This window comes from Grammomys surdaster, unplaced genomic scaffold, assembly GCF_004785775.1.
Source record: "Grammomys surdaster isolate TR1022 unplaced genomic scaffold, NIH_TR_1.0 134, whole genome shotgun sequence".
In the NCBI taxonomy this organism is placed as follows: Eukaryota; Metazoa; Chordata; class Mammalia; order Rodentia; family Muridae; genus Grammomys; species Grammomys surdaster.
In genome coordinates this window covers 2,201,016-2,225,678 of record NW_021604592.1, presented here as the reverse complement: position 1 = coordinate 2,225,678, position 24,663 = coordinate 2,201,016, and the positions used below count along the sequence as shown (strand labels likewise).

Here is a 24,663-nt window from a genome sequence, read left to right as displayed (position 1 = left end):
TAAAATTTTTTATCACAGTAATAAAAATAAAACTAGACCACTGGGTGATTTCAATAAGAATGTCTCCCACTGGCTCATATGTTTGAATGCTTAGTCACCAGGTTGTGGAACTGTGAGGATTAGAATGATTAGGAGGTATGGCTTTGTCAGAGGTTGCCACTTGGAGTGAGACGTGAGGTTTCAAAAGCCCACTCTACTCTATCTGGCTGTAAAAGAGGATGTAGCTCTCAGCATTTTCTCCAAGACTATCAATGCTGCCATACTCCTGCCATGCCCCCATCATGATAATGGACTAACCCTCTGGATCTGCCTGCCAAGCAATTAAATGCTTTCTTTTATAAGAATTGTCTTGGTCATGATGTTTCTTCACAAAATTGGAACACTGACCAAGACAAGCTCTTAGCAAGATAGTGAAAAAAGTATTTAATACTCATAAACTTATCATTCTGCACACATAACATGCAGTATCCCAAGTAATTTAAAGATGTGAACCCAGTCTCTCCTCCTAAAAATTCTATACTAAGGATGGTGGTGTAGGTTCATAATCCTAGCACTCAGTAGACAGAGGCAAAAAGTTCCTTGCAACCTCAAGGCTAGTCGGGTCCATATAATGAGCTCAGGCCAGACAAGGATACATAGTGAGACCTTACCTAAAAAATAAACAAACAATAAGAACAAGATAAACCTCTACTAGAAAACTGTGGTCTTCCCTCTATTCTAGACAGAAAATTAAAGCAAATTGAAGGTAAGAAACTCATCTAAGTGTACTGGGCTATTACATGGCCAAGATAGGATTTACATATAAGAAGCCTGTCTCTTGGTGCACACACCACTATCCTGTAGCAACTAATAATCAAGTCAAAGCAACCTTTAACTCTAGAAATTATTTTTACAATCTATTAAATCTCCCAAATCATATACTCTCTGTAAAACACAAGTTGGCTCCACTCATAGCCGCTAATCCACCTTCTCACAATTGTGTTTTTCAAAAACACAGCACAGCACAACACAGTTTGACAGCACAATCAGTTAATTCTAAACGACATCATAGAATCCTCTAGTAAAAACCAGAAAAAAACAACTAGAAGATGCTAAGGTAACTAATTCTGGGACCATTGTAAGTAGCCCAGGAAAGTGGTGCCATTATACCTGAGAAGCCTAGACCTGAAGCTGCTGTTTACACTCATATGAGACTCACCCCTGACCCCTCACCCTTGACACACCATATAGTCATGTACGACATGACTACAGTATGAAGCTTCCCATGGCAGGTTTTCCTTTTCTTTAGCAGGGCTATTGATAGCTTGGACAGTTGAGCCTAACATAGTCACATGAGAAAAGGGGCAACAGGAAAAAGTATAAAAGGGACACTATAAGGTAGCTTACTAGCAAGTAGTGAGGACTGGATAGTTTTCTCTCCAGAGCCTAGCAATCCTGGTCTCCTGTTGAGTTTCCTAACAAAAAATCATCATCTTCTGCCTATTGCAAGTAAGTACACATTTTACTGCTTAATCAAAAATACTGATGTGCACTAAATCAAGAGGATTATGATATCTGATGAAATAATAAAAGCAGAATCAATAACTAAATGTAATTTCTTAGTAGACTCAGACATAATAGTTTCTTACAAATAAATTCTTCCTTGGTTTGGATATTATAATCAGCCTAAAAATCCAGTATAATGGTATGGTAGAGTCATATGAATCTGAACCTGTATGTATCTACTCCATAAATAATTATGGGAGGTTAAAGAGGGGATTCATATGGTCAGTGTCTGATGTATAAGTAAAAATTGAATGCTATGTCTTATTATTTTTAAGGTAGCTTATCTATAAAATTATCTTGGCAATTTATATTTAATACAAGCCTCATAATAATTCTGTTACTACTAACTTGGCTTGATGGCTATACTTAATCTCCAACTTAAAGTCATGCTGAATTGCCTATTTCTGTCTCATACACACACACATACACACACACACACACACACACACACACAAGATGAGAGACATATCTGTATATGTAGCGTGTCTGTGTGGGTGATGAGAGAATGCTTTATATCATTGTGGGAAACTGAAAGCCTCCCTCAGGTTTCCTCTACAAATAAGCCTGTGGATATCTGAAACAACACAAGACCAATGCCTTATGTGGTAGCTGGAATGAAAATGGTCCCCATATGTTAAGTATTTGAATAGTTGGACCATGGTCAATGAACCAGTTTGAGAGGGATTAAGAAGTGTGGCCTTATTGGAGATGTAAAAGCCCAAGTCAGTCCCTGTCTTTGTCTCTTTCTCTCCTCTCTCACTATCTGTTTGCCTCCCTGCCTGTCTGTGGAATAGGATGTAAGCTTTCAACACCACGTCTGACTGCATGCCACCATACTCCCAGACTAACTTTCTGACATTGTCAGCCAGCGCTAAATTAAATTCTTTATTATACAAGTTGCCCTGGTTGTGGTGTCTCTTCACATCAATAGAACAGTAACTAAGACACCTTATATGCAACGTGTACAGATTTATAATAAAGCTTGCCATATAATGCGTTTTATAACAACTGTGTGAAGAAGGAAAAATCAATAAAATTGTTCCTGCTTTATATGTCTAAAAGAGGAGCAAATGGAACTCTTATACTTAGATTTTCTTAGCACCTAGCTGGGTGAACACCGAATGAGGCTTCTCCCTCTGGATCCTAGGACTCCTGACTCCCTGTAGGTTAGAATTGCCTCCAGGGCTTACATTCTCACAAAGAGGCTGAGTGAGATACTTAGGTCAAGAAGATATTCTCATTTAATATATAGGTGAATTCCTTGCTTTGTCATTCTAGGGCCGAGTGATCCCTTGGAATGCTATACATCTGTATAGGAACTGACTGTGGACTGCCTGGTCGTCTACCAAGGCCTTCAGTAAAAATGACTGAGAAGGGAGGAAAAGAGAACATCCTCCATTTCACCACTAGATGGTGCTAGAAGTAGTTTTTAAAAAATAGACTCAAAAGTTGTAAATGCAGTGAATCCCAGGGTTTGAAAGATGTTTGCTGTATAATAGAGTCTGTGCATCTCTCGCAAATAGGAGCATGTCTACCCCGTCATTAAAGGGTAAAAAACTTCTTTCAAAGCTACTCTCTTATTCAGTTAATTACATTTCTGCCAGGACAGGTGTCCTTTCTAATCACAAGTTCAGCTCAGAATGAGAGATTCTGATTCCGCGTAGGAATCTGCATGCATTTCATTTTCCTTGTGCTTAGCTGCGACTTTAACTTTCAGTCTCTATCAAGATTATTTTTCAGTGTGACATGATGGAAGAGACCAAATGGTTGCTACAATGCATTAGTCTTAATAAATGTATCTTATTATGCATACGTCCTACAATGAGCCGTTCTAGAGATGAGCCCTAACAGATGTGATCTCAGGAGTGAGGTGCTGTGCTCCATACAGCTGAGGAAGCCATGCACACGTCAGCTAATGCCTCACATAAACCAACTGTTATTCTCTAACGCTGGAGATATGCTCAAGTCAAGTCAGTGTCCTGGTCTGGATGGCTGTGAAAATGAGTCGCTGAATACCTCCAACACCTCAAAATTATTAATACTGTTTTCTAAATAACCGTTGCAATATTATTGAGAAAAAATATCTTTCTTTAGCACCAGAAGAAAGCTGGGGGAGTGCTTGACTTGAAATTCAACGTCGTGTATCTCTCCAAACTATTGACCCCTCCCAGCCCCAGTGTGTTTGTATATATGTGTGTGTATGTGTATGCTTGTGTTATGTATGTGTGTGTATGCGTGTGTGCATGTGTGTATATGTGTGTGCATATGTCTCTGTGTGTATGTTTGTTTGCACATATGTATATACATGTGTGTATCTGTGTGTATGTGTTTGTATTTGTGTGTGTACATGTATGTATGTGTGTGCAAGTGTGTGTATGTGTGCATGTGTGTGCCCATGTTTGTGTATGTGTGTGCATGTATTTGTGTATGTGTGTGCACATATGAGCATGTGTGTATGATGTGCATGTGTGTATGTGCATGTGTTTGTATATATGCATATGAGTATGTGTGCATGTGTATGCACATGTGTGTGCCTGTGTGTGTGTAGATGTACATGCAGACATTAGAGGTCAGTGTTACACACACACACACACACACACACACACACATCTTCCTCTATCATTTTGAGACAGGATCACTCTTTGGACCTGAGCTTGTCATTGGGTTTACATTGCCTGACCAGAAAACTCTGCATATCCTATTTTTGCCAATTCTAGTCTTGGGATTACAAACATATACTCCTGTGCTTGACTTTTTATGTAAGACTAGGGGTCTGTTTTTATTGCTGTGATAAAATGCTATGACAGAAAGCAACTTGGGAAGGAAAAGGTTTATTTCAGCTTACAATTCTCAGGTCATTCTCCATCACTTAGGAGAATGAAGGCAGGAACTCAAGGCAGAAACCTGGAGATAGGAGATGATAAAGAGGCAAAGGAGGAGTGGTGCTTTTTGGCTTGTTCCTCATGGCTTGCTTAGACTGCTTTCTTATATAACAAAGGACCACCTGCCCAGGGATGATACTTCTCATCACCTGTTGGGCTTTCCCACATCAGCCACTAACCAAATAAATGACAACAGGCTTGCCTACAGACAAGTGAATTGCAGACCATAGTGAGTGGCCATATAGCTACTAGGAACTGAAAAGGGTTCCTCTGGAAAATCATCCAATCCTCTAAACCTCTGAGCCATTTCTCCAGGCCACAAACTATATATTTGAAGGAAGAAAGAATACCGGCACTAATTAAATTATCAGATTAACCCCATAAAGAGAAGCAAGTTCAGAGAATGTCTGTATGAGGCCTGAACTTGAAGTTACATGAACCAGAAAGGTAGGCATCCAGGTCAATCAGCATAAGGCAGCTACGTAGCCTGTGGACAGCATCCAACTCTTGGTGTTGAGATGCAGAAAGGATTGACATTTTTATACTTTAAAATGACTATGGACTTTACCATAACCAGCAAAGTATATTTGCCAATCATGTAACAATCTCTGTTGTTCTTGTCTGTTAAATACTACTTCCTTTGTGTCCTCACCCAAGTGGATCCAGGGAGGTGACCACTCACGATGCCATTGACTCATCCACCATGAGTCCATAATTTTCTCCCTTAAAATATGCAGGTTGAAGTCTTAACCAAGGACATTACTAGGTTTGGAAATAAAGCCCTTTGAGGTATAATTAAGAGCTAATAAGACCATTAGGATAGCCTGTAATACAGCAGTTTTCAACCTTCCTAATGCTGTAACCCTTTGATGCAGTTCTCCATGTGTGGTAACCCCCAGCCATAAATTGTTTTCATTGCTTCTTCACAACTGTGATCTTTCTATTGTTGTGAATCACAATGTAAATATCTAATGTGCAGGTGGTCTTAGGTGACCCTTGTGAAAAAGTCATTTGACCTCCAAAGGGATCAAATCCACGGATTGAGAACCACTGCTCTAATGTGATGTGCTGGTGTCATGAGAAGAGGAAATGAGAATACAGATGTAAAATGCTCTCTGAGGACACAGCATTTGTAAGTGGAGGAGAAGCCTGACAAGAATACACACAAGATGATGCGGTAATTATGGACATGTTTCTAGAAGTAAGAGTAATACATTCCTGTAGCTTAATACATACAATCTGGGTGGCTGGAGAGATGGCTCAGCAGTTAAGAGCACTGACTGCTCTGCCAGAGGTCCTGAGTTCAATTCCCAGCAACCACATGGTGGCTCAAAACCATCTGTAATGGAATCTGATGCCCTCTTCTGGTGTGTCTGAAGATAGTGACAGTGTACTCATAAGCATATAACAAATAAATAAATAAATATTTAAAAACAAAACATACAATCTGTGGTACTTTGCTATGTAAGTACTAACAAAATAGCATTTAACCAACCACTAACAGTTGCTATTCTGTTGGGTATAATATTGATTAAGGTGGTAGATAGACCATTATTATTTAGGTTGGAGATAGAGAAGAAGCCACATTTCTAAACTAGGAGTAGATGTAGGAAGTGGTTCTGATGCTAAGGTCCTGTTCTCCAGTTGGTTCTTGATCAATCAATAAAGATGCCAGGGTCCAATTGCGGGGTGGAAGGACATAGGCAGGACTTCCAGGTCCCCACAGGCAATCTAAGAGATACAGGAGGAGAAAGAGATTTACCATGCTTCAGGGGGAGAAAAGCCATCAGTCATGTGAGATCTAGGGTGGAATGGCTATTGGCCACTTCCTTGACAGGGCCTGGGGTAGCAGGCAGGAGGGTAGAAACATATCTAAGCTGAGCTCAGACTTAGGGTATTGAGCTTGGACTAAAGGCAACTAAACAACTGAAGCTGAGGGCACAATTAAGGTCCTTAGCTAGGAGTGAAAAGAAGGGTATCATAGCCGAAGAAGGCTTAAAAGAGGTTTCCTATTGAGTTAAAGCAATATAAAAATAAACTGGTGTGTGTGTGTGTGTGTGTGTGTCCACATATATGAAGGAACCTGTACAGGGCTGGTAACACCAATCACCCGAAGCTTGGAGTGGTGTATCAAAAACTACACACAACAGTAGATGTGAGCCATCCCCTGTTCAGAAAGAGGTCAGGGTGGAGATCTTGTGATTTTGTTCCTAAAGGGAGATCCGTCTTGGATTTACTAGTTAGCAACCAAATCCTTTGTGCTCCTGTTAATCCTTTGTATGACAGAGTAGTTGACAACATTGCACTGAATTATACATCCCCAAAGAATATATGGATCAGTCAGTGTAACACATAGGAAAAGAGAAAGAGTATTTTTTGGTGTGATCTAGGTAAAACAGAGACATAAGGAATAAGTGTTCTAAGGAAGAGAGACCAGGGAGGTAGCTCTGGGGCCACAGGGTAAAAGGAAGAAAAAATGAAAGAAAAAATAGACAAAGGTCTGAATATTAGTCAAAAAGACTACATTTCTTCCTTTGAAACTCTCGGGTTTTGCTTCTTTTTTTCTTCAGTGTTTAAATCTAAGTAAAACATATCCTTCAAAGTCTACTGCAGTCCACACAGAGGCTCTTCCTTTCTGGTCTAGGTTTAGTAGCTGTATCTCACACATCCTCAGTTTCTTTTGGATGATATATGCATAGAAGAAACACAACAGTTAGCCAGATTTATTTCCTCTGGCTTGAAGGCAGATTCACTGAAATGAAGAAACTGCCTGGGGAACTAACCTATGAGAAGAACAGAAGAATCCTTGGAGAGATGCAGAGAGAGGCTTCTCACCATTGATTTCTACTCCATCCTTGAGCTGTCGTCAACTTAGACGCTCCTCAAAAGAAACACTGAGAACATATCTGAAGAGGACAAACTGCAAACGTGTCTGAGAAAGGTGCTCATCCATCTCTAGCCTGCATACATAAAGACCAACCAACAACCTGAGAAAGGACTCAATTCGTCAGATTTTTTTTTCAGAGCAGTGTGTTAGTAAGACCTTTGAGTACATGGGAAATCTCCCACAAGCAGCTTCTACTGCATGAGATTTGCTTATAGCTTTCCAGCATACATGTGGCTAGGAATCTAACACTTCTCAAGTTATTCTATAGATGCAAATGTCTTATTAAAAATAAGATGTGTTCCCTACTTCTCTGGCTCTTGGTTTCAGACCTGTAGCATTAGGTCAAAACTTATATCACAGTGAATAAGTGGGTAAGTCAGTCTGCATTGGCAAGTCACTCTGATGATTGGCAGGGCTCTCCTTCCGTTACTCCAACACTTGCCACTAGCAACCTTTCTGTTTTCTTTAATCTTCAACATTCAAAATGGTAGTAATGATCACATTGTATTAATTTCTTCTCCCGTGGCTATTGCAAAAGTCCTCACCAATGGCTTTCAGTTTAAGGGTACAGTCTATGGGGTAGTAGCAGGAATAATAAGGCTACTGGTCACATTGCACCCACAATAAAGAAACAGAAAGAGATAAGTGCTAGTGTCCAGCTGGCTTCCTTCTTGTCATTCAGGATGGAGTCCCAGCTGAGAGACAGTGACACCATATTCTGCGTGGATCTTCCTTTCTTAGTAAAGTGCTTCTTCAAACATCCTCACAGACCTCCAGTAAGGTTAGATGAGGATTAACCATCTCACCCATACTAGGGATGATGATCTTGCACTAAAGTTTAGTACTAAAATAAGGTCCCACCTTCAGGGAATCTCAGTCCTTGTAGAGAAGCAAATGGAATGAAGACATAGACGGTCCCTGTAAGCTTTGGAGATGAGTGGCCAGGGAAATACTGAATGGAAATTTGAATATACTTCCAGAGATCCCTCCAACTGGACATTCATTGAGTTTGTGAACTTCTTTTATAAAAATGCAAATACAGCTAAGAGACTCTGGAGTAAGGATGTAGTTGCGTAAGTCTTGGTTCCATCAGCTTACTTTCTGCTATCACCTTGTTCAAGTCATATTAAAGAAACAGTATTTTTAAGTAAGGGGAAATGTCTTGCATCAGGAGTATAATCATGGGTAGCATAGAAGGCAAGGGGTTTAGGAGTTAGAAATTCATCAGGAAGCTCACAGTAAACACATGGAAAAATATCGGAATTCAAGAACAGGCAAACCTTGTTAATATTACGCCTGGAACATGCATCATAGTATGCATCATGAGTCAACGTTAAAAATAACTTCAATTATATTATATTAATGACAGATTTTTATATCTGTTAACTAATAATTATAATTTTATAAAGCTGCATCCTATTTGTATGTAACCAACGTGTTACATTTTATTTGTTACAGTTTACCTTTCTTTCTTCATTCCTTCCTTTTGTTCTTTTCTTTTTTTTTTCTTTTTTTTTTCTTTTTTGGGAGGGTTCCTAAAATGATCCAAGTGTTATCTCTGAGTGGACATCTTGGTCTCCTTTTAAAGTTCCATACAAAAGCCAGGGCTTAGACGTAAGATAAAACTACTTGAAAGAATGAATAATACTCAAAACAAAACAAAAACCTTGGCACACTCTAAACCAGGGCTTCTTGGATGGTGTTGCTACACTAAGAGCAAAAACAACACACAATCGTGTTAATGTTTGTATAGTGCAAATACGGGAAAGCAATTCTTTCTATAAAAAAAAAATGTCTTAAAAAGCACAGACAGCAAGTTTGAGCCAACAAAGTACTATAAAAACTTTCCCCCACAAAAGGCAAAGTATTAACTGGCAAGACAAAAATAAATCTTTTCGCTAGCCAGAAAACTTTCCATGGGTGTGTGTCTTCCCATGTGAGTCACAAGGCTAAGGTCAGGTACAAGCTGGCTGGGAAAGGGACATACTGTGTGAGCCCTACTTGTTATCTCCGACCAAACTACTGCTCAGGCCAAAACTCTGTCCTGTTTCACTTGCCTGGGTCCAAAGTACATCCATTCTTGGCATTTTGATCTGTATGTATTTTTGAAGACAAAGCCTAAGACAGCAAGTCTCTATGTAATCACGGGATCTTACAATATTCCTGACCACTTGGTATTCAGAAGCAAAACTATCTTAACCTAGTTACCCAGGATTGCACACTGATTATATTTCAGAATGAGAACTTGTCATGAATACTCTTAAACTGATGGTGACACTTGCCCATGCATCTTTTATATTGTGGCACATTTTACAAACATACTAATAAATTTTCTTCCAAACTATTTTTTAAAAGATATTTATGTCAAGAATAGTCTTGGAAGATAGAAGTGACATCTCATTCTGGGAAAGAGGGAAAGTGTTCTGTGTCTACAATAACCCAGGTGGTCCTTGAGTTCCTTAAGTAGTTAAAGATGACCTTGAACTTCCTGATTTTTTTCCTGTCTCCACCTCTGTGATTACAGGCAAGTACCACCATGCCTGTGTTTATGTAGTGCTGGAGATTGAACCTAAGCTTCATGCATGTAAGCTAGCACTTTACCAACCAAGCTCATTGCCGATTAGAAAATATAGAGACTAAGTCCTCTCCTGAAGTGCAACCCATGGCATTTATAGGTGTCACCTAGCCATGCAAGGTGAACTAGTGCTTGGTGAGTAGGTACAAATGGTGGGCTCTGCTCCCTACCATTAGTGCTGAAAATACCACCTTCTTTTGTTTCTGACGTAGGCACTTTAGATCATTTGACAATATCCAGAAAAGTGTGGCAGGTGTCTTGTGAGCTGTGAAGTAGGGAAGAATCTCACACTTAACCACAATTTTTCATAGAAACATAAAGTTTTTGTCATAATAAATCATAAAAAGAAATACTGTGGGGTTGTTCCTACATTTTTCAAAAATAGAATAGTCCAGCCACATTTATTAAGCATATGTATTAGATATAATATACACCAAGATATATATATCTATATATATCCATATTATATATATAATATTATATATCTATATCTATATCTATATCTATATCTATATACATATATTTTCTACTTGACTTTAAAAACTAAATTATGAAATAGGCCCTATAATCCATACTTACAGATTTAAAACCAAAAAAAAAAATCCCGTAAACTTAATTAATTCATACTGCTAACTAATGGCAAAGCTGAAAGACTCTGATTTTAAACTTTTATTAGCCTCTAAATAAAACATGGTCTAAAATAGTACAGGTTATTTTGACCTTAAATAAAGATACCTATTCTATGTAGCATTATATTTAATTTTGGTATTCTATGTTTGTTTGTTTTTTCTCCAAAAAATAATAGCTGCTTATCCAGCGCTTTTATATCACAAACACCATGCTAGACATTTCATAGGCACCATCTTATGTTCATGATCTTTTCTGTTAATCAAACATGGCTTTAGAAACCTTTACATATATGTCTGTACAGCAACCGCTCTTGTCACTTATCTCCTTACTGTTCCAGCAAAACCTTCTCCACCCAACAAATCTCTATCTTTTTCTCCTCCTCCATCTTGTACAAGTGTATTCATTTTGTTTGTGACCCATGAAGATTACTCAGCCCTCTGTGTGTCCCTTAGGTTTGATGCTGTCTCCTGTACCCCAGCTGGCTCAGCAGAGGGAAATGTTTCATATGTGTTATCTGATTTTCATGGATTTCTATTGAGACAGTGTGTTGATGTGTAACCGAATTGGTCTGAAGATCACAATCTTGCCATGTCCAGGGATTAGAGGTACAAACATCACCATCCTCAGCCCACCTCACCCCTTGAATGATCTCATATACTCTAGTATTGGGGTGTTACTACCTACTCTGCACATACTATTAAATAGTCAACATTCACAATTTATGAATAAGTGTATTCTATATTTTGTGTATTCACAGGAAAAAAAAGTACCACAAAAGCTACTGTTCATGAAATTCAAATCATAAATTTATACTGTAGGTACGTTACTTTTAAAGGAAGGAACTTAGGAAAATTATCTTCAGTTCAAGAAAGGCAACACGGTAGGAGAAGTTATCCCACAAAACTATATTGTTACTCACAAAAATTAATAAAAATTAGCATGAGAGAGAGAGAAAGAGACAGAGACAGAGAGAGACAGAGAGACAGAGAGAGCAAAAAGGGTTACATATTTCTAGAACTGGTGTTATTCTTCAGAGTAAAATGATTTCCAAACTGAAGAAGGCAGAAAAAGCTTCCTAATTCTATAGAAGCAAGGAAAAAAGTAATGTATCAGACTTCCTTGAGGCACATATGTGTATGTGTGCATGTATATTTAAATAGATTTCATACTCCGGATGCCGCTCCCATTTCACTCCTATACTGTCATTTTGTTTTCCATGATGCTAACGGCTTTTGTTCCAAATCAAACACTCTTACATATAAATTGCAGCAGGAAAAAGAGCAAAAAATTGCTTGAAAACTTGTAAGCTTTGTTCAAGATGCAGACAATTTGGTGGTAGGGATTATCCTAACTGAAGGATCCTAACTCTAGGATTTATTAATATTTAGTAGTGGAAATATTGTTTTTACTCAGCCTGGAAGAGCATTGTCTTTTTGGTTTACTTTTTAATTATTTGAGTGTTTATATGTGCGTGCATGCATGTGCACCTGCGTATGGAGGACAGAGCGCAGCATCAAGTGTCCTCCGCCATCAGTCTCTAGCCTGTTGTTTGAGACAGAGTCTGTGATTGTACCTGGAGCGTACTGAATGGTCGAGTCATTGCTATTTCGTCTCAAACCCAGGTCTTCGTGCTTACAAGAGAAACAATTTACTGGCTGAGTTATCTCCATAGACCCACATTGTAGTTTTATAAAATAAATAAAGTATCTTCAGATATAGTTAAGTGGTGGAGTGCTTTCTCAGCATGCACAAGGCTCTGGTTCAAGTCCCAGCCCTTTCAGGAGAAGTAGGGTGGGAAGGGGATTTCAAGCCAGGGGTGATGGCACACACCTACAACCTCAAGCACTTGGGGATTAAAAGCAGGGGAATCAGGAATTCAAGGACAGTATTGGCTACTCAGAGTGTTTGAGGTCAGGCTGAGAAAACCAGGCTTTAGGTTAAAAGAATACAATCAAAGAGCTAAGGTCTACCCAGTCATCCCTAAGTGTGCTATGATACAACACAAACAGAAAAAAACATTTGCACACTCTTTATTATAGAAATGTGTCTTAAATTTAAAGAAAAAATACTGATTCATGTACATTTTAATTCCTAGTAAGTGAATTAAAGAGAGGAGCCTGCTGTCTGTACATTAGAGCATGCGTAATGGGGCTGATGTTTGACTGGGAGGCAGAATCTCAATCCATGGAGAAGCCAATGAGTGACAGTATGCCATGTTTTCTTGATTCTACTAATTCATAAATTAATAAATGCACAAACTAAGTCATGCAGATCTAAATTTTAATTATGTAGTAAAACACTTCCTAAGGGTGCAAACACTAATGGGTATTAAACAAGAAATTTGAGGTATGATCACCACTGAGCTCTAACGTAGGCTATAATTTTGTCTGTGAAGACTTATTTCATCTCTAGTGTCCCACTTCCCTTCTGATGTCTTTTCCACTGGGGGAACTGTGCAGAAAGGAGAGGTAGTGATTTTTCTCCCAAATTCCTGATACAGTCAAGATAGAATGTCTTCACCGAGTGTCCTGCCTTAAACAAAGTTACAGAATTTTAGAGAGGAAAAACAAAATTTTGTGACCAGAATAACTGCTCTGGTTTGCTTCCCATTGCTATGATAAGACACCTGGAGCAAAAGCAATTCAAGAAGAGAATGTTTGTTTTACCTGACAGCTACAGGGAAGTCAGGGCGAGAACTGAAGATGGGAGCTAAGGCAGAGGCCATAGAGAGTGCTACTTACTGGCTCGTTGTCTATGTCCAGTCTACTCTCTTATATAAACCAGAACCATCTAGCCCATTCAACAGTGGTCTGGGCTACATCCAATGTTAAGGAAGAAAAAGACCCACAGTTTTACCTACAGGCCAATCTGATGGAATTTTTCCCCTCAGTTTAACTTTCCCTTTCTTAGATGGTACAGCCCTGTGTCAAGTTGATAAAAAATAAATAAATAAATAAATAAATAAATAAATACACAACCAAACAAACCCTAGCACAATGACACATTCATAAATCCTGGTAAAACTTCAAGTTGTATATAACTAAGAACCTCCACAACAATTATTTTTAAACTACAGCAGAGTTACTTCAAGAAGAAACAAATAAGACAAATAGAAACAGATGCCTGGCAACTCAGAGGGAAAACCCAAAGACAAAAGTGTCAGTTGTGCTATATGAGATATTATCAGGGCCTTCCTATTGGCAAAGCCTTGGTGTCAGGAAAGACATGGGGATGGAGTTTATAGAAGGGGGAGCTGAGGCTGCTGCTCTGAGGCCTTGTTAGTTGTTACTTATACAGTAGCCTGTGGGTGTCCGACTCTCATGCCTAAAGAAGCAAACTAAAGGTTACCTGGAAATCTTCTGATGATTTCACACAAGCCTTCTTTTCTGCAAAGCTGAGGCTGTATTTCTGGTAACACATTTACCTGAAAGGATGAAAAGACCTTAGTAATTTAAGTGTTCATGAATGATGATGCCAAGGAAAGAGGTAGAGATAGGTAGAGGCAGAGGCAGAGGCAGAGGCAGAGGCAGAGGCAGAGGCAGAGGCAGAGGCAGAGGCAGAGGCAGAGGCAGAGGCAGAGGCAGAGGCAGAGGCAGAGGCAGAGGCAGAGGCAGAGAGGCAGAGGCAGAGGTAGATAGAGACAGAGACTGTGATAGAAAGACAGAAAGAGATACATAGATGGATATACAGTGGTAGATATTAATTGTCGTCTGCGGTATCCACATCCATAAAAAGTCTGAGTCAACACCTGAATCGAGAATGACAAAGTAGCTGCTTTGATTGCATAAAATAAATATTTGCCCTCAGACATCTTCAAAATATTTAGAAATAACTCAGGAAACCCTTTTATTTCAAAGCTATCATATTTTCTAGCTATAAAAAGACATACTTATGCCAAATATAGTGACATAGCTTCATAGTTGCACATGGCAAAAATAGTGCTAAAAGACTAGAAAGCCACACAAACAAGTTCCAGAGGCCATGGTGACTTGTGCCAGTCAAATCTTCCGTCTATGCCAAGCTGGTCTCACCATCTCACACTCAGTCTTTACTTCATCTTTACTTCATAATGAAGGACATTGTTGTTTCAACCATTTTAAGAACAACACCTATTCTAACAAGTTTAATCCTCTCCTCTTGTGACATTACAGTTTGATTAACTAGCTACATCAACTACATCCCCAAACTAAAACCAAATATGGTTAAACCTTGTTAAACTGAGGGGGGGGGCGATCTATTTAAACTCACTTGAAGATCAGATTCATTCTTGAGGCTTTATTGATTATTTTCAAATTGAATCCCTCTCTTCCAATAAAGTATTACAGTTTCTTCAACAGATCCTGCTGACATGACTAGACAAAACTCAACTGTGTAGGAGAAAACAGGGGAAGCAGACATGGCTGCAGTACTAATTCTGCAAGGTTCCTAACCTTGAACATGGTTTGCGTGTTTGCTCTCAGTTTCTTCTCTTGTACAGTAACGTATGTAGAGCCTTGGGTATCTAAGTTCCACTTTGATCAATTCTATAATAAGATGTAGCTTTTTCCTAATGATTCATTTAAAGTGCTTTGACCCAGTCTGATTAAATCTTCCCTGACACTTGGAATTGTATTAACTTACTCATTTATTCAACAGACTCTCTGTTACCTAAGTATAGCTCCAGGGAGAACAAGCCCCAGCTCAGATCCTATAAGCAGACCTATGCTGTGCCTTGGCGTGGATGGCTTTCTTTCCTAAACACTGTGTCCTATGCAGAGTCTATGAGGATGCCCAAGACTACCGCCATTACATGTATTTGCTCTAGAAATCCAGGGAGCTGTCAGTGTGGAACTCTTACAGTTTCAGCGTTGTTTGTATTTCTCAAATTCAAAAATGGGTATGTTTAGAGACTAAGTGTAAGGCAACAAGGACTTTCCTAGAGCACTGTCTCAGCACTTTAGAATTCTTAAGATAAGCTGGAGTGACAGGCAGAGGACTTCAAAAGCATGAAAACTCTGTAAGAGATTTTTGCTCTTTTGTTTGTTTGTTTGTTTTAAGTTGCACATGCAGCATCTTTGTAAGATTGTGCAAAGCTTGAAATAGCAATAAACGGAGTAATTTTTCCTTATGCAAGGCAAAATCACTGAGTTGCTAACAATTTAATAGAGTGTTTGGTGATGGAAGGAAACAGGAAGTGAACGCACACTAGAGAAGCATCGTTAAGGATCATGGACTAGCACAGGTCCGTTCCGACCTTCTAAAGGTCTCAGAGCACATGAGTTGCTATCGTGGAAGCTTAGAGCACTGGCTTTATCTTCCCCTCCTGCCCTATCAGGAGGCAATGGAGGACAACCTGATTCAAAGGATACTATAACTGAACAAGTAGGCCCTAAGAATTTATGTATCTACTACAAAGGCAGAGTACGCTTGGCACAGATTTCAGACAAAGAGTGGACAAAGAGTGATGTGTCCTCTCAAGAGTGGTGACTTCCCATGAACCAATGTATCAGAAAAACTGCATACAAAGACCCTCCAAAGACAAGCAAAGTCAGGAGAAGCACCACTGTGCAGTTCTGGCTTTTAGTTTTCTTTCGCCCACATAATGATTCCCCTTCAGTGTATCCTCCAGAGTGTGGCTTCGGCATTCACACTTGCAGCCAACATGACTCTGGGGACATGTGAATGTCATGACCTGCAACACCAAAATGTCATGTCCCTTCTCCTCTGGATATGAACCACAAAACTGAGAAGAGAAACTGGCCAACTCAGCAAAGGCAACGAACCATTAATGTACCATGAACCACACAGTTGTTGCAAATCAATTATGTCACATTTGACTGCTGAAGCCAACAATGCTCTCTCTCATTCAAGTGAATTTTGTTCTAATGTGTATTACAAAATATAGAAGACTTGCATCCTTACTGAGTGGGATATTGCCAAAGGAGCTTTATCTGAAGTAGCTAACTTAAACAATAAGTCTCTCCACAAGAACATTGCAACAGCTATTTTTTTTGTTTTGGCTTGGTTTTTCAAGACAGGGTTTCTTTGTATAGCCCTGGCTGTCCTGGAACTCACTCTGTAGACCAGGCTGGCCTCGAACTTAGAAATCCGCCTGCCTCTGCCTCCCAAGTGCTGGGATTAAAGGCGTGCACCACCACCGCCCAGCTGCAACGGCTATTTTAATAACATTGACTTTTCAATTGTATTTTTAATGTGTGTGTATGTGTTCATGTGTGGGCAGGTGCCAGTGGGAGGAATTGTGTACATGCACATGTATGTCCATGTATGTGGAGGTGGAAGAGTTAACTTGAGTACTAACTTTGGGGATGCCATTCACCATCTTTGACACATAGTATCTCATTGGCCAGTAGGTCACCAGTTAGGTTAGACTGACTGGCTAATGAGCTTCAGGGCTGACATTACAAGGGCATGCTACTATAGCAGACATTTATATGTGGGCTCAAAGCTAATTCTCCTACTTGGCACTTAAGTGCTTTGCTGTTTGAAATATACCTCAGCCAGTTAATAACCTTTAGTTTGTAAAATAGTAGTTTTGGGTTCACTAAAAAAATTGAGCAGAACTTAAAGAAATCTCTCATATACCCCCAGTGTACATATACCCCATAGTACATGTCCACCACCAATATCAACATCACAAAGTAGATATTATGATTGCTATAATTAATACCCTTATCAGTCAAAGCTTATTTTTAATAAGACTTTTGCTTGTGGGTATTTGTGTTCAGGCATGCACATATATGTGTGTCTATGTGTATGCATGTTAATGTGTGAGCACATGTGTCTACATCTTTATGAGGTTAAGTGCTCTCTACACATATTTTGCATATATAGTATTTGAAAGAGAGAGAAGTGAAGGTACAGAAACTGCTGTTTTTCATTCTGTAGCATGAAAACCCTTTCACAAACTAGAAATTTTATCTAAAATGGTAATACCATTCACTACTAGAAATCATTCTTAAAGATACAATTGAGAAGACAGAAATATGTATTTTCAAAGCTTTCAAATAGCAAGTCAGCCTCCATAAACTTATTCTGTAATGAATGTATCTGAATTGTTTCTATTGCAAATTATCATAAGCAAATGTAAAAGCCAGGCCCAGGTAGTGACTCAATAGAAGCAGAGGTCAGATCCCTAACACCCATGCTAAAGGCCAAGCAGATGTTGCAGCCTTCCTGTAATCCCAGCACTGGGAATGCAGAGACAGGTTTCTTGAGGCAAGATGGTCAGCTAGACTCTCTGGAATTAGAGAACTCTGAATTCAGTAAGTGACCTTTCACAATAAACAAAACTGAGAGCACCTGAGAAAGACACCAAACTTCAACTTCAGGTCTCCATAGGCATGCACAGATACGTGTACACAAATATGTAAACATGCATACACACAGATATACACACTACACACATATACTCATGTGCACGTGCACACACAAGCACACATACACACACACACTCACAAGCAAAAGAAAAAGCCAAAGTCTGACTTCTTTTGAGACATTTTTCATTCAAAAAAAGCAAAGCCATTATATGAATCTTATAAACTTAAAAAATAAAATGACTTCTATAGGTTCATATATTTGAATACTTGGTCCTTAGTCAATGGACTGTTTGGGGAATTATTAGGAAATGTGGCCTTGTTGGAGGAGCTGTGTCGCTCCGGGCCTGACTTTGATGTTTCAAAAGCCCACTCCAGGCCTAGTCTCACTCTCCCAGCCTCTAACGTTCAGAAGAGATGTGGGCTCTCAGCTTCTGTATCATGCCTGCGTGCTGCCTTGTTCTCTCATGATCATGGATGGACTTGCTCTCTGGAAGCTAGCCTCCAGCTAAATGCATTCTTTTGGAAGTTGCCTTAGTCATGATGTCTCTTCACAACAATAGATAAATAACCGAAATACCCACACACATTTAAAAAGTTGAAAACAAAATAAACATTATTATTTAGTTAAAGAGGATGAGCATTTAAACTGGGACTACTTAAAACGAATAAGAAGTGGATGGGAATGGTTTTCCTGGTTATTCCAGAATGAAGAGTAATATGAACATTACACTGGGGCTTACAGAATATTCTTTCTGCCCATTTTATCTGTAGAGATGATCATATCTCTTATTTTGTCAGGACTTAGACCTCCTCTTAAGGTTATTCAAGGTCATCACCAATGAAAATAACTAATGTCAAAAAACAAAACAAACAAACAAACAAACAAACAAAAAATGCAATAACAGAACAAAACTAGAAGACCCAGCTAGTGAAAGAAAGAAATGTCTTTCTCTTCTGTCTTCCAAACATAACCCCCATTCTATCAAAGTACTAAGGAAATGCCCTGCGTACTTTGCAGTAAGAGCCACGGCAAAAGTTCCCAGTGCTGCAAACACTGAAAGCAGCATCTGGTTTCAGTGACTGCTAATCCCACAGACATTCAAAGCTAGGAATGAAATCTTTTGCTTCTGAAACACTAGCACCCATCTGTGTGAGATGAGAAGAACTCCAGTTAATAACCGCAGAGTTACCTCATACAGCGGCCTTGCTACACAGAATCTTATGGATATACCCACTTTTAAATCCATGTTTCTATCCTTCAGGTCACTCATTCATTTGTTCATTCATTCTCTGATTGTTACAAATCTTATGATTATTTTCACTAACTACTGAAATTTCAGATTTAATTCATAATCCTAATCTTATCAGGTGCCCTCCTTCACCCCAAAGTGACTCACAGTTCCGTAACCACCCCAACACATGTGAAAGGAATTCTGTCTCGTGTGTGTGGTATATGTAAGTCACAGCTCATAAGGCTTCAGATTACTCATTCTTAACAAGCGAAGTTATCTACATGGGTCATTGACAATTCACGTCTTCTTTGAGAATTCTCATTGGGTTAGGCTACCAGAACAGTGTTTGAGCATTTGATTTGAAAGGTTTTCTGAGAAAACAGGCATTTGAAGCCAGATTCACTGAGTGTGGATCCTTATTAGTTCTTTTATTTCTAAGAGGCCTTAGACAAATGTCTAAGACTCTGTGTGATACTCTCTCCTCTGCTGTAAAGAAAGTGGAGCATCAATGCATGTGGAACCAAAGGCATATGGGAACGCTCAGAATGCAGTTGCTGCACAGTAAAACTGCGCAAGCATTAGCTACTATGATCTCTCGACTTCTAACGCCACCCTGGCTACCGCCTAGCTAATCCAATCCACTCTCATCTGGGTATATCATTTCAGGAACCGGCTTCCTTCTTTTGCTCATCACTTCTGAAGTGTTTACTTCAACATAGCTGCTAGAGCAAAGCCAATAAAACTGTAATGGGAATCCTGTCGTGCCACCACTTGACCAAGGACAAAACCTGTAGTCATTGAAAGAGTTCTCATGCTGCATATAAGACCCCACTCCAAGAACATTTCTACCCTCTGCTCCTGCCACACTAACCCTCCCCCAGTTACACGGGATCCTTGCATTCTTAAGACATAAAAGACAGCCTGGACAGATGGCTCAGCATTTAAATAAACTGGCCTTTCTTCTAGAGGACCCAGGTTTAGTGCCCAGTACCCACATGGTGGTTCTGTAACTCCAGTGCTAAGAGATCTGTCTCCCTCTTCTTGCACGTGGTGCGCAGACACTCACTCAGGCAGAACGGGAATGAGAATGGCTTCCATACACTCATATATTTGAATGCTTGGTCCTTAGTCAATGGATTATTTGGGGGAATTATTAGGAAGTGTGGCCTTTATGGAGAAGTTGTGTCACTCAGGGGCTGGCTTTGATATTTCAAAAGCCCACTCCGGGCCTAGTCTCACTCTCCCAGCCTCTAACTTTTAGAAGAGAAGTGGTACAGCTACCACTTCTGTACCATGCCAGCCTCCGCCTGCCTTGCTCTCTCATGATCATGGATGGACTCACTTTCTGGAAGCTAGCCTCCAGCTAAATACATTCTTTTGGAAGTTGCCTTAGTCATGATGTCTCTTCACAACAATAGATAAATAACCGAAACACCACACACATTTAAAAAACTAGAAACAAAATAAGAAAGAAACAATAGAACAAGACAAACAGATAAAGAAAACCCAGACAACTTCCTTTTACCTGATGCCAATTTCTCCTTTCCTTCGTGTCTGTAATTTTTACCTGAGCCACTGGCACCAGGAACTCAAGGTCTTCCAGGTTGGACTCAAATGTCACTTGTTTGGGAATATGGAGTGGGGGGTGTTTGACAGGATTTCTCTGTGTGTACCTGCCTGTTCTGGAGCTTACTCTGTAGACCAAGTTAGCCATGAACTCAGAGATCCTCCAGCCTCTGCCCCCTATGTGCTTGGAACAAAGGCATGTATTACCACACCCTGCTCAGATGTCACTCTCTTCATGGAGCCTTCCCTCCTCATCTGAAGTTCAACTGCTATTTTTTTCTCTTTTAACTTTAATTTTATACCCTGGTACCTTTTGACATCTACTGTGTACCTTTACTAGAGCTTTTCCTTTCCCTGTCTCCTGTTGAGAGTCTAATCCCCTCAAGAGGAAGGATTTACATCTGTTTTGTTCGTTTATATTAACTCAGTATGTAAACAGGGCTCAGGACAGATGTTCATCTAGTAACTGTAGACACGACAAAGATACAGATGTGGTAATTAACACACAGACAGATGAATGAGTGAGCTGACAAAGTCAAAAATAAGATGACAAATTTGGCAAGGAAAATACTTGGGAGGTGGTGGCCTCCCTTCTGATAAATGGTGTTAGTCTAAATTTATCGTAAAAATAATCTCGCAGGCAAAAATTTTTCCACCTGAGATTTTATTTTTTAAATAAAAGTAAGTCAAACATAGCACATGGATGGAAATAGATCTTCCTTATAGAGGATTCATACATAATGATTATAAAAGGAATGAGGAAATAGAAAATGACAATTTAAAAGGATAATATTAGTAACTGGTAAGGCCCTGACTAGATATAAAATTGGTGTCCCAAACTTTGCAGAAAAGCAAAATATTTCCACAATATCTAAGTGTCACATCCCAAATATTTACAAAGCAAAAGGAAAAGTAGTAATTCTACAGTGGAGAGAGGCAACAGATAGTACCTATGCCAGATGACAAGGGAAACAGGACCAAGGAGTGCTGTGTACCTTCTGATCCTTAAAAACCACAAAATATATAATTTCTGTGGCCCTCTTTGTTGCAGGAAATATTAAATAATGACACCAGTCCGCAGTATACACAGCTACTCTTGGGCGTCTGGAGACTCTGCTGCCTCCCTGGCTAGCCCCACCCAACGATTGATCGAGGTTCTCTTGCTGCGGATTCTGCTCACATTCATCCACCCCCATGATCAGTGGTCCCAAATCCCAGTATCCCAGTAAAATCAAAACACTAGAAGCTTATAATTAATCAGTCAGATTTACATATCAATAAATTCTCAGTTCAGAAGATGCCCACACAGTAATTTCAGAGCCAGTTGATAATGATACAAGCTGCCCACCTAGATTAGACAAGTTATCCCAATTATTCTATCCTTTTATGATATTCATAGCTACCTGTGGCTATTAAAACCACATGGAATCTGGATTGTCTTCCTCTTTCTCCATCTTTCTTCCTTCCTTCTCCTCCTCGTCCTGTCTCTCTGTCTCTCCTCCTTCTCTCCCAAACTATTCAGCTCCACCTTCCCTTCCACTTCTCAGTCACTGGCTCTAACCCTATTTTACAAGTTAAGGTGGGGAGAAGGCTCACAACAAGTCACCTGTGTACACGACTCACTCCTCCCCCACAGCCCTTCCTGGGAAAGTGGAATTAGCATCAAAATATAAGCAACATCAGGACCATCCACAACACCTCTTAGTTATTTTTCAATTGCTGTGACAAAACGTCATGATCAAAGATCTAATAAAATAGTTTATTGAGGGCTTACAGTTTCAGAGGATAAGTTCATGACCATCAAGGTGGAGAGCATAGCAACAGGTAGGCAGGCATGGTGCTGGAGCAATAACTGAGAGCTTACATACAGACCCTCAGTGAAGATGGCCAAGACAGAGAGAGACAAGGCCTAGCATTGGCTTTGAAACCTTAAAGCCTGCCCCCAGTGACATACCTTCCCCAACATAACCTTATCCTCTTATCCTTCTTAAACACTTCCACAAACTGGGAGCCAAGCATTCAAATATATGAGCCCATGTGGACCATATTCAAACAACCACAGTGGCATTCTTACAAAAACTCCTTAATTTTGTAAGAGAACAGCAAATAAATCAATCCAGGTGCATTCCACTAAATACTTAGCCAGTTTTCTTCAGAAATGTCAGTTCCATTAAGGAAAGAAAGGACTGGGAAACATCCAGACAGGGAGAGACTCCAGAGACAGGTAGAAACTGTATCCAACATGGGTACTAGATTGGACCTTGGAATGGAGAAGGGACACAGTTTTAAAAAGAGACAAAAACCCTAGTGCTGCCTGTAATTCTGTGAATAGTTTGAGTTGATGCTAATTTACTGTTTTTGATAAATGCATCATGTTTGTATATTTTGCTAAGCTTAGAACAATGCCAAAAAAAAGTACATGGGAAAATGTTATATTATTTCCATAACTTTTCTGCATGTCTAAAATTATTCTTGGAATTTAAAAATATGAAGAGGGAATATCTGCACAATGGAGACGACACTTTGTAAGTACTCCTTCAACACATACAGACATACTGACATACACACATATTCACACATACACACACTCAGCATACCTGCTATTCTTCTTGGTTCTGCCTCATTACAGTTTCTTGTTACTTTCATGAGAATTTAAAGCTGGTATACAATGCCTTCATATTTGAAGAAAAGGCAGCGAAGGCTAAGAAATTAAATAAGATGACCAAAATTCTTTAGTTGATGTGTGGTAGAGCAGGAGTTAATCATGAAAGACCTTGTTCCTGGAGTACCTTAGGGTTTCTCAGTGTTGATACAATCACTGTATTGAACTTTATTATTCTTAGTTCTGAACATAATAAGTTCTGAACATTCTGCAGCATCCTTGGCTTTCACCAGTAGGTGCCTGTAGCACATTTTTCTCCTGTTTGTAACAAACCAAAAATGTCTCTAGGTCCTATACAATCAATAAGGAGACAAAAGCCCTCCTTATTGAGGAGGAATGAAAAGAAGAAATAAGTACAGATAAGTGACAGTCTCATACTTGGGTGTGCACAGGGTTGGGAGGGAGACATAGGAAGACTTTCACAAGTTCAAGGTCAGCCTAGACTACATAGTGAATTCAAGGCCAAACCTGGTTTTTTTTCAAAACACAAAAACAACCCAAAAGAATATGCTCAGCCCAGAGGCCAAAGAAGTAAAAAATAGAAAAAACAAAAAATTGTCTAGAACTTCTTTGCCATTGAGTCAGCAACATAGGCTACTATGACTTCGATTAGAAGATAAAAAACAGTGTGGTTTTGGGACTTTCCTCACAGACTTGGAAGTATCACTATGCAACTTGTCTAGCATAAAGGCTCGCACATTAAACAGGCCTTCGTTTCATCTTCACTTACGAAAACTAACACAGTGTGCGATTTTCTAGTTTCCTTTCTATTGCCATGATAAAATGCCTCCCATCCAAAGCAACCTTGGCAGGAAAGTGTTTCCTTCAGCATATGCTTTCACGTCACAGTCCATCATTGAAGGAAGTCAGGGTGGGAACTCAAGCAGGGCAGGAGCTCGAAGTTGAAAACATATTTCTGCTTGTTGGTTAGCTCATGCTGAACTAGCTTTCTAATATAACTGCCTAGCGATTCTACTGCCTATAGTAGGCTAGGACCTCCTGGATAAATTAATATTCAAAGTAATCCTTTGCAGACATGCATATAGGCCAATCTGACTCAGTCTATTCTTCAGTCAAGGCTTTCTTTCCTCTTGGATGACTCTAGGCTGGGTCAGTGTGGTAACTGAAGCTGACTAGGATATGTGCTAAGATTGAAATAGCCAGTACAACGATACAGAAAATATTTTTCTACTATGATTCAATGAATTGAGGATAAGCAGCATCCAGTAAGCTGCATAATTCCAGATAAAGTTAGTGCACTACTGAGTTAAAAAGAAAAAAGGAAAGGAAAAGTAAAGGAAAGGAAAGGAAAAGTAAAGGAAAGTAAAGGAAAAGAAAGGAAAGGAAAGGAAAGGGAAGGGAAGGGAA

The 24,663-nt window shown here is 39.5% G+C and overlaps 1 protein-coding gene across 1 annotated transcript in view; it reads right to left on the bottom strand.

Moving 5' to 3' along the window:
* The window catches only part of Cped1 (cadherin like and PC-esterase domain containing 1), a 255,612-nt gene that overhangs the window by 168,791 nt on the left and 62,158 nt on the right, over positions 1-24,663 (bottom strand). Inside the window, exon 4 of the mRNA XM_028762605.1 lies at positions 13,868-13,943. Coding sequence (XP_028618438.1) covers positions 13,868-13,943 — 76 coding nt within the window. The remainder of the gene's footprint in view (positions 1-13,867; positions 13,944-24,663) is intronic.